General features: G+C 41.6%; 1 protein-coding gene across 2 annotated transcripts in view; it reads left to right on the top strand.

Annotated features, from left to right (window-relative positions):
- Positions 1-718: 718 nt before the first annotated feature.
- Positions 719-11504, top strand: part of NRBF2 (nuclear receptor binding factor 2) — a 32520-nt gene continuing 21734 nt past the window's right edge. The window contains exon 1 of one of the 2 annotated variants that reach the window (XM_065894474.1): positions 719-907. In XM_065894474.1, coding sequence (XP_065750546.1) covers positions 878-907 — 30 coding nt within the window. In that variant the 5' untranslated portion in view covers positions 719-877. The remainder of the gene's footprint in view (positions 908-11504) is intronic. The other variant, XM_065894475.1, reaches the window with a different exon arrangement.

The following is an 11504-nucleotide window of genomic DNA, read 5'->3' as shown; positions in this document are numbered from 1 at the left end:
CTAACCACTGCACTGCCAGGGAATTCCCAAGCTCACAAGGCTTTTGAAAGAATTTATTTCCTTCAAGTTGCACAATTCATGGTCCCTCTATCACAGCTGTTTCCTTTACAGCATAAATCACAATTATTTTTTACCAGTGTATTCCTTGACAGAAAGAACTCACCATAGTGGTTTAGCACATAAGTGTTAAATGAATCAAGGATTATATATGGTTATTTGTAACCCATATTATTTTCTTCATTAGTTTGTTAGCAACTTGAGGGCGCAGCCCTGAATCATTTGTTTGTCTCCCTCCAGCAGGGTCTAGTCCAGCGCATGGTTTAGCATTACTCCAATCTCATTTCTGGGAAAAAAATCAGGTGCAAGAATAAAGGTGGGGACTTGAAAGCAAGGGAGGATGTGGCAAAGCAGAGTGAATCTGGGAAGAGTTACGCTGGAAGGAAATGGGAGAGACCAATAGCAAAAGTCAGCCACTTTTACTTAAATTCCAGCAACAAGGCTGTACCTCCTCACATGACGTATGCGGAAGCTGAAGACATGCTTCTCGCGAGAGGAAAGATGGACCGCGAGAAAGTGTACGTCTGTCCGTGCCCCGCCTTCCCTGAGCCCCACCCACTCCCTGTCCTCCCTCCCACCTTGAACCGGCCGCGTGTGACGTCGTGACGCGTGCGTGGCCGCGGCGCGGGGGGCGGGCCCGCGGCGCCGCGCCGGAGGAGGAAGTGGTGCGGTTGTTGCTCCCTCTGCGCCCGCCGCAGGCTCCCGGGGCGCGGAGTGGGGCCGCAGTCGCCGCCGCTGCGTCGCGCTCTCCAGCTGTTACCCTCCATGTGCCCGGGCTCCGTCGCTCCCCTTCCTCAGGCCGCCGCTTACCCCGGGGTCTATGGAAGTAATGGAAGGACCCCTCAACCTGGTGAGTGGCCCACAGAGGGTTGCGTCCGCCCTCGGGCTCCTTTGCCTCAGAAGCCCGGTCTCGGCGTGCAGCTGACCCTCGAGGCCGGGGGGTGGGTTTGGCGCGGGTCGTCCTGAAGGCTGGGGGCGCAGGCAAGGCGCGGCCCTATAGCGGCTCCGGCCAAGGCACCGCAGACGGCCCCTCGGGGATCCCTGGGAAGCTCCCGCCTCCCATTTCCCGCCTCCCCCAGGCGCCACCTGCCTCAGGGCTCTGGGCGAGGGGCTCCCACCAGCGGGGGTGCCACCTCTCCAGGCCGGAGGAAATGCCTCCAAGCGCCACGTAACCACCTCTCTGCAGCCTGGAGAGGCACTGAAGCCGGCCCGGGCAGAAGTGGTGTGTAATACTGGCTGTAACTTCCAACACAGGGTCTGAAGTCTGAGCCTCCCCACTGTGGAGAGATGGAGCATAACGTGTCTGACCCCCGTTTCCCTTCACCCATTTCTCACCTGTATTCAGATGCATAAACAGAGACTTCCCCTTCTCAAATAAATTAGAGACAGCTGGGAAAAAAAGACGGGGCCATCCCTGTTTTTAGCTCAGTTTCAGCTCATTAGGCATCATGAAAATATGGTAGATGTTTGCCTTTCTCAGAAACAGCGTTGCTCCTCACTTATTATGTTTTTAGGCACCTCAGGTGTAGCGATTAAAACAACAACGAGAAACACGAGTTCCGTTCCACCTGGCCGCGGCATCTTTTGGTTTCCCAGAGAAGGCGTCTGTTTTGGATACAAAAGTTAGATTACTTAAAGTTGCAGACGGACAAGAGGAACTTTTTGCTGTTCAACTGCGATGATGGGATTGGAAAAAAAGGATGTGTGGAAAATTATTAGTTTCTCACGTTGGAACTCTGAGAACCCTTGTGTGGGACTGGATTTAAACCATTCTGTAGAGAAACAGTAGAGCCTGGTGGTTTAAGAGTATAGATTCGGGACCTAAACTGCTTGGATTTGAATTCTGACTTTGTCACTTAATAACTGTGTGACCTTGGGCAAATTAGTTGACCTCATTCTTTGTGGTTTGTTGTGAGGATTGAGAGTAAATAGGTGTAAAGGGCCTAGAACAGTACCTGGTACATAGTGAAGTGTAAGAGTTAAGCTATTATAATAATCAGACCAAAACTCTTAACTTAAAAATCTCACTTGTAAAATAAGGTTTGGACTTGGTGAGCTTAAAAAGTTTAAGACTCTAGGACCTAAAGCTGTGGTTCCCAGATGACTGGTGCCAGGTTAACCGCTATGACTGCCGTGCAGTTTTATTAAGTTATGCCCTGCCCCCATTGTTTACACTTAAAAAGAATCGGACTAGATTTGTGATTTTTTTCTTTTTTTAAAGCCAGGGAAATGTCTTGGCAGTCTTCTTGTTTTTAAGGTGACATATAGTTGGCAATGAAATATAATGGATGGCTCAATACCGAAACTTCACCGGAATATTATTAGAAGTAACCAGCACTTTACAAAGTGCTTCAAAGTTCAAGTCTCCTTGCAAAATGACCATTGGTTCAGTTCCAGTTAACTTCACTTTATTTGGCTGCTTGCTGCAGCATAACCCCAGCCAACTGCCCCACTAGTGTGTGGTAGCTTATGAAAAGACTGGACCTGGGTGACAGTTGTAGGTGGAGCAGCAGAATGACCACTTTAGGAAAAATTAGTTAAATGATGGCAATGGTATTATCTTTTTATAGAGGAGAATTTTCAATAGTCTTGTTAAGGAGTCTAGCATAATTCCATAATCCAGCCAGAAAATTTATGTATCAGAAATTTGGCATCTTGAATTCTTAAACCATTTGAGATTTGAAAGATCTGAGTTCTAGCCTAACTGTTTGATGGAGGGTAACAGTGGAACAGAGATTAACATTTACTTGAATCGTTTTAACTGTGCTGCTGAGTACCAGTGACAGGCCTCTGAATTTGTCGTCACTCAGTTTTAGAAGACTGAGGTTTTTTCCTCCTCTGTTGTACTATATATCGTTGTAGCTTATTTATTTCATACATAGTTTGTACCCCCTTAGTCCCCTACTCCTATCTTGCCCTTCCCCCTTCCCTCTCCCCACAGGTAACCACTAGTTCTCTATATCTGTGAGTCTGTTTTTTGGTTACATTCACTGGTTTTATTTTTTTGATTTCACATATAAGTGATGTTGTACAGTATTTGTCTTTCTCTGACTTATTTCACTTTAGTATTATACCCTCCAGGTCCATCCATGTTTTTGCAAAGGGCAAAATTTCATGCTTTTTTTTACGTCTGAGTAGTATTCCGGTGTGTGTGGCTGTGTGTGTGTGCACATGTATCTATATGTACATACACACACACCACGTCTTTATCCACTCATCTGTTAATGGACACGTAGGTTACGTCTATATCTTGGCAATTGTAAATAATGCTGCTGTGAACATTGGGCTGAATGATCTTTTCAGATTAGTGTTTTCGTTAGAAGACTGAATTTTTTGAAGACTATCACATTCTTTTATGTCAGCAGATGTTCAATCCAGGATACAGTTGACTCAACATGAGAAATACTTCTCAATGCTGTGGTTTTGAGTGCTTTTGAACATCCCATTAGCATATACTACCTTTTTCTAATGACATCATACTGTAGTCAAATTGATTGCATAAGGACTTATTATAGTACCTAGATTTATAATCATGTGTCCTCAGAGCATCCTTGGAATTTAGTAAGAATTGCTTCCCAGTTTTACAGATAAATAAGCCTAGACAAATTTAGTAATTAGATCAGTGACTCAAATACATTATGGACCACACCTTATTTTATTTATCTATTATTATTTAAAAAATTTATTTATTCTTGGCTGCGTTGGGTCTTCGTTGCTGCGTGCAGGCTTTCTCTAGTTGCGGCAGGTGGGGGCTATTCGTTGCGGTGCGCGGGCTTCTCCTTGTGGTGGCTTCTCTCGTTGCAGAGCGCGGGCTTTGGTAGTTGGGCTCGTGGGCTCTAGAGCTCAGGCTTAGTAGTTGTGGCGCAAGGGCTTAGTTTCTCCGCGGCATGTGGGATCTTCCCGGACCAGGGCTCGAACCCGTGTCCCCTGCATTGGCAGGCGGATTCTTAACCACTGCGCCACCAGGGAAGCCCCGCACCTTATTTTAATATCATGACTTCTTCCTAGCAATGCTTCTGTATTAACATACTATAAATTTCATTTCAATGTGGTCCTTATCGATATTGAATTATACATGGTGTGTCAGTATTTAGTACCTGTGCTCTAAGTTAGGTTTGCAGTAAGGGCTTGTAGGCTTATTGGCTCACAGTGATTTTTAAGATACGGAAGAGAGCAGTGTGAAATAGTCATTTTAATATGTAGTACAGATATTCTGGTTTTTGAAGTTGGTCAAAAGAAAAATAGGATAAATCATATTTACATTGGTGGGGGGAATAGCTAGTCTTTGGACTCTGAATAAGTTTTGTTGCATCAGTTTTTTTTCTTTTTGTCAATTTTTAATATGGAAAAATTCTAACATATAAAATTATTTAGTATATATTTAGACCTTTCTTTCCATACATTTAATATTGGCAATGCAAGTGCTAGTAGCAAATGTCAAAACTTGTGTGAGATAATTTCTAGTTCTTTGTTTTGTTTGCAGCCTATCTGGGAAGTGATGTCAGACTTTAATTTACACGTGACTGTGTTGCTCATGCTTTGCTTACCTACTCTGCAAACTCTGAGGACAGGGTCCATGTGACTGTGTGACCACAATTGTGTTCTATGTGTTTGGCCCTTTTAAGAGTGCTGAGAATATATATGTTTGTTGAGAAACTGAGCTGCTATTCAGAGTGCTCAACTCTTCTCATCTAAGGAAAGGAATCAGATATAGTCCAAAGAATGGCCTTGTACATATTGGGGGTTTTTGTAACTATTCCATGTTAGTTATATTGGCAATAAAAATAAAATCTTGTTACCCTGAAAAATGTCAAGGAAAATTTCATCTTGTCACAGGCTAGGCTAGGCTAGCCTTAATGGAAGCACTCTGGGGTAAGGCAGTAGAGCACTAAGACATGTCCAATAATTACAGTGCTGGAGTTGGCATCAGGCACTGACATATTATTTGTTTTGTTTTCTTTGTAGCTGTATGAGATATTTCCCCATTTTACAGATGAAAACTTTTTTTACAGATCATTTTACAGATGAAAACTTCGATAGTTGGATTTGAAAGCAAGATTCTAAATCAAATATCTAATCTTTCCGATAGATCAGTGTTTGCCCATTTGGTTTGACTGTGATCCACAGTGAGAAATTTTTACATAATGACTAGTACACACATACCTAAGTGTATATTACTGCAGAGCTTGATACACTATGGATGTGCCTCCTGGAATTGTGCAAAATGCAGGGACACTCATAAATTTCACCGAAAACAAGACAAAAAAGTAAAAACCTGAAGCATCATATGCTGTGTGTGTGTGTGTGTGTGTGTGTAGTGTTATATATGATGCACTCTAATATTTACTATGAGAGCTTTTTAAATTCTGGTTGTGACCCATAGATTGATTTCAGGAGTCATTACTGGGTTGCGTCTTGTAATTTATCTTCACAGCAGATGGTAGCAGTTGTAAAAAAAAAAAAAAAAAAGCTAAAGTGGACTTACAGAAATTGACTTAAAATAAAAAAGGTTTTCCTAGATCTCTCTAACTTGAGCAGTTATCCTAAATACAGTTGCATCATGTTACTTAGACAGTTGATTCAGTACTTACAGTTAGGAGATACTGCTTGCCTTCAGGAGACTCACAGTCAGTTGATTCGGAAATGGGGAGTGAGTGACTTTTCTCCTTTGCTCTCCATTGAAGCACTACCACAAGGTTCAAGAGTACATTAGGTTTTCCTCTGCCACCTTATTGGGTTTGGTATGGTGTTCCTTTTCTTTTCATCTTTACATACAGTTTTCCCCAAGGACACAGAAATAAATAAATAGAAAGTAAAAGAACTTAATACTCTTTTCCTTTGGGAAAGAAGACAATGTTGAACGTGTAGTTTTGAGGCAGTTCAGCATGTAGTTCTTGGTGACGGAAGTCACTTGGTAATCTAGCTGTACTCAGGATTTTGTTGGTTGCAGGTGATAGAAACCCACTTCAAATTATCTTAAATCAAAAGGGATAATTTATTGGAATCAAAAGAAAGGTGCAGGAAGGGCAGGACTACAATGTAGATGGGTCTAAGAACCTGTGGGACCTGGGACTCAAAGATAATCAGATTTTCCCACTCTGCCTCTTCAAACTTTATTGCTTTACTCCTTCTCTCTCCAGATCTACATTTTCCACCTGGCGAACTCCTGAGTATCACATTAGTTATAGCCACTTAAAGCTTTCTTGACGTAACCTCTGGTCCTGAGTTTGAAAATCTGTTGGAATGGTTCTTTTGGTGTCTAGGGGACGAGGTAATATAAAAATATGGCAGCTTCCAGGGGAATCTTATTGATTGCCTAGGAAGAAGAGCATTTCACAGAGAGGGATGGGGCATGTGGAAAGTGTTGGCTGTTTCTGGAGAGAATTCAGCAAGGGAGGAATTTGTACAGGGCACATGGAGTAGGACATTACTAAATCTGAAGCTTTTGTACTTTTTATAAAGGTTTTAGAATATTTTGTAGTATTGTGCTTTCATTTTTACTCAGGGAGTAGGAAACTGCTGGTTAAAATGTCCTCAAGATTGGATGGATGAAATAGTGAATGAAGTAAATGTACCAGTAACTAGTTTTCTGTGGCTCTGTATAGATGTATATACATATGTATAGTTGTTTATCTAAGAATTTGATGCAGAGATTTATTCTGATATTTACTGTGAAATACAGTAATGTTCTCTTGGCATTTAAGAATCTTTGGGGGCTTCCCTGGTGGCACCGTGGTTGGGAGTCCGCCTGCCAATGCAGGGGATGCGGGTTCGTGCCCTGGTCCGGGAAGATCCAACATGCCGCGGAGTGGCTGGGCCCGTGAGCCATGGCCACTGGGCCCGCGCGTCCCGTCCGGAGGCTGTGCTCCGCAGCGGGAGAAAAAAAAAAGAATCTTTGGTTTTGTTACCAACCCTCAGCATAACCTCTCCCATCCTTCTATCCAGCTAACTGTTCATTGATCCACCCAACATTGTGAGCAATTGCTGTCTATCAGGTACTGTTCTGGACATCAAGGATTTGACAGTGAATAGGACAAAGTCCCTATTCTTACAGAAGTTTTATCCCATTCTCTAGTTTTCTTTTCATCTATTGTGTTCTCTTTCTCTCTTTACCATCTTAAGCATAGTTATTTTGAGTTCCTTGCTATTCCAATACATGGATAATCTCTTGGTCTGTTTCTGTTGTCTTTTTCTCTTTGTTATCAGTGACATTTTCCTGCTTGACATGCCTAGTAACTTTATTGTGTATTACACATTGTGGATGATGTGTTGTAGAGATTCTGAATTTGTTATCTTCCTCCAAAAATGTTAAGCTTTGGCTGGCAATTAAAATACTAGCAGATCACCTTGATCCAGTCTAGGCTTGATTTTAGGCTTTTTCAGGGTGGGTCTATTTCAGCTTTACCCATATTGCCTAGAATGTAGTCCTTACTCCTAGGGCTAGACTTCGAGGTCTCAACTCAAGGCCCCAAGTATTCAGCAAAGTTATCCTCTGTCTAGGCCCAAACTGCAACCTGTCTCCCCAACACTGTGTGGCTTCTGAATTCTTTGCTAAGAGGTTCTGCTAGGCTTCCTGGAATTGCGCCCTGTCCATGTGCAGCTTATATGTTGGGTGAGGACCTGAGAGGATTTTTTTTTTTTTTTTTTGCGGTACGCGGGCCTCTCACTGCTGTGGCCTCTCCCGTTGTGGAGCACAGGGTCCGGACGCACAAGCTCAGCGGCCATGGCTCACGGGCCCAGCCGCTCCGCGGCATGTGGGATCCTCCCGGACCGGGGCACGAACCCGTGTCCCCTGCATCGGCAGGCGGACTCTCAACCACTGCGCCACCAGGGAAGCCCCTGAGAGGATTTTTGATGCATATTTTTAGAGTGTCTTCACTGCACTTCCCTTCAACCCTGGACTCCTCAAAATCTAGCCTTTTTGGTTCCAATCTCCATCTCCTTTGCCCAGTGAGATACTGCCTTCTGCTTGGGCTTTATTTCCTTGCACTCCATTTTTGAAAATGCACTCAGAAAGAAAGCCAGGGTGAATGCAGGTTTCACCTTGTGCATTTCCCTTTTCTTAAAACGTAGCCTTCTGTTACTTTTTGTTCTGTGTCTATAAACTGTTGTTTTTATATATTTCGCCCAGCTTTGTAGTTGTTTACAGTTGGAGGGTAAACCAGTGCCAGCTACTCCATCCTGCCTGGATCAGAGGTACAAATTTCCATGAGAATTTCCAAAGAATTCTCAAAACACAATTAAGGCAGTTTATTGTAAACCCTAAATGCCAGAAAGTGCTTTGATATGAGATTGAGGTATCACAAAAGATAATACTGCCAATATTCAGTGATAGGTTATCACAGCTCTGTAAGGATTGGCCAGTTACTTACGGCTTTCCGTATTTAAACATCTATTTCCAAGTAAAGTTTGAGGCAGCTTACAATAAAAGACAGATGGCATACTATTAAAATATTAGTTACCTATTGAGGTAAATTATTCCAAAATTTAGCAGCTTAAAACAGCACATGTTTGTTTTCTCACAGTTTCTGTGTGTTAGGAATAAAGGCATGACTTAGCTGGGTTCTTTGCTTCAGGGTCTTTCACAAAGCTACAGTCAAGTTGAGGGTCAGCTGGGGGTGCGGTTCCATTTGAAGGCTCTACTGGGGCAGGAGCTGCTTCCAAGCTCACTCACAGGGGTGATGGCAAGGTTTCGTTCCTTGAGCGGTTTTGGATTGAGCACTTCAGTTCCTTGCTGGCTGTTGGCAGGCCACCTCATTCCCTTCCGTGTGAGTCTTTCCTTGGGGCAGCTGACAGCATGACTCTTGGCTTCATTAAAGTAAGCAAGGGAGAGAGAATGTACCAAGGTGGAAGTGACAATCTTTTGTAACCTCATCACGGAAGTGACACCCCATCACCTTAGCGGTATTCTGTTTCTTAGATGCATGTCACTAGTTCCAACCCACATTTGAGGAGGGGAGATTACATAAGGTTGTGAATACCAGGAGGCAGGGGTCATTGGGAGCCATATCAGAAGCTGCTACCACAATTGCTGATAGAAAAACAAAGAAAATAAGAACTGAAGCAACAAAGGATATTGAGACAGTATAATCCTTCGGGGCTACATCAAACTAAAAAGCTTGTGCCCAACAGAGGAAATCATCAACAAAATGAAAAGGCAGCCTACCAGACGGGAGAAAATATTTGCAAAGCATGTAGCTGATAAGGGACTAGTATCCAAAACAACAGAAAGAACTCACACAACTAAATAGCAAAAAAAAAAAAAGCAAAAAATCTGATTAAACAGCAGGCAGAGGATCTGAATAGACATTTTTCCAAAGAAGGCATGCAAATGGCCAACAGGTACTTGAAAAGATGCTCAACATCACTAATCAGGGAAATGAAAATAAATCAAAACCACAATGAGGTATCACCTCTCAGCTGTTAGAATGGCTGTTATCAAAAAGATAGGAAATAACAAGTAACAAGTGTTGGCGAGGATGTGGAGAAAAGGGAACCCATGTGCGCTGTTGGTGGGAATGTACATTGGTGCAAGCACTGTGGAAAACAGTATAGAGGGCCCTTGAAAAATTAAAAATAGAAATATCAGGACTTCCCTGGTGGTCCAGGGGTTAAGACTCTGCTTCCACTGCAGGGGGCGCAGGTTCAATCCCTGGTCCGGGAAGTCCTGCATGCCACACGTTGCAGCCAAAAAAAAAAAAAAAAAACTACTGTACTATCCTGCAGTTCCACTTCTGGGTATATCTCTGAAGAAAATGAAAACACAAAAAACGTCTATTCAGATCCTCTGGCTGTTGTTTAATCAGGTTTTTTGCTTTTTTTGCTATTGTGTGAGTTCTTTCTGTTGTTTTGGATACTAACCCCTTATCAGGTATATGATTTGCAAATATTTTCTCCTATATGGTAGGTTGCCTTTTCATTTTGTTGATGATTTCCTCTTCTTGGCATAAGCGTTACAGTTTGATGTAATCCCACTTGTTTATTTTTGCTTTTGTTGCTTTTGCTTTTGGTGTCAATTAAAAAATTATCACCAAGACTTATATCAGAGAGCTTTCTGCCTATATTTTCTTTGAGGCGTTTTATGGTTTCAGGTCTTATATTCCTTAATTCATTTTGAGTTAACTTTTGTGTGTTGTGTAAGATAGTAGTCCAATTTCATTCTTTTGCATGTGGCTATCCAGTTTTCCCAACATCATTTATTGAAGAGACTGTCCTTTGCTGGTTGTATATTCTTGGCTTGTTTGGCATTTGTTAATTAAACATTTATGCATGGGTTTATTTCTGGGCTCTATGTTCTGTTCCATTGATCTTTGAGCTTTTAATGCTATCGTACTGTTTTGATTGCTATAGCTTTGTAAGATAGTTTGAAGAGAAAGAGCGTGGTGCCTCTAGCTTTGTTCTTTCTGAAGATTGCTTTGGCTATTTGGGAACCTTGTGTTCCTATGCAACTTTTAGGATTGTTCATTTCTGTGAAAAGTGCCATTGGAATTTTGATAGAGATCGCATTGAATCTGTATTATTGCTTTAGTTAGTATGGACATTTTAACTATTACTTCTTTGAATCCATTTCATCAATGACTTAATAGTGTTTGTGTACAGGTCTTTAACCTCCTTGGTTAAATTTACTCCTAAATATTCCTTTTGATGCAGTTATAAATGGGATTGTTTTCTTAACTTCTCTCTGAAAATTTATTAGGGTATAGAAATGCAACAGATTGCTGTATATTGATTTTGTATCTTGCAGCTTTATACTAGATTTATTTATTCTAAGTTATTTGGTGGAGTCTTTAGGGCTTTCTGTATATAATATCTTGTTATCTGCAAATAGTGAACAGTTTTACTTCTTTCTTCTTTATTGGATGCCTTTTATTTCTTCTCACCTAATTGCTGTGGCTAGGAAGCACTTCCAATACTATGCTAACTACAAGCAGCGAGAGTGGGCATCCTTGTCTTGTTCCAGATCTTAGAACAAAAGCTTTGAGCTTTTCACTGTTGAGTATTATATTAGCCGTGGGCCTGTCATATATGGTTTTTATAATGTTGAGTTGTGTTCCCTCTATACCCATTTTGTTGAGAGTTTTCATCATGAGTGGTTGTTGAATTTTGTCAAACGCTTTTTCTCCTGTTGAAATGCTCATATGATTTTTTTAAAATTTACATTATTTAATATTTACTGAGCCAAATTTCCTCAATGTTCAAGTACCTGGTGATTTTTAACAACTTGGTTGTTGAATTAACTCTTTCCAGAAATGAACCTAAGCTAAGCAATTCATGAATAAGCTATGTTTCAAACTTGGTACCTTGGTTCTGATGTGTATATTTTCTGTGTCTACAGATATTGGTTTGATTATTTCCTGTTTCTTGTTGATGGAGGAGAATCAACTTTCCAAAATTATGCATGATTCTTTTAGAACTTCTTGCTCTCTTATGAATTTAAAGTAAATCCA

The sequence above is a fragment of the Phocoena phocoena genome, chromosome 16 (genome assembly GCF_963924675.1).
Source record: "Phocoena phocoena chromosome 16, mPhoPho1.1, whole genome shotgun sequence".
Taxonomy (NCBI): domain Eukaryota; kingdom Metazoa; phylum Chordata; class Mammalia; order Artiodactyla; family Phocoenidae; genus Phocoena; species Phocoena phocoena.
The sequence above is the reverse complement of the archived record's forward strand: the minus strand, read 5'-3'. Positions and strand labels throughout refer to the sequence as shown.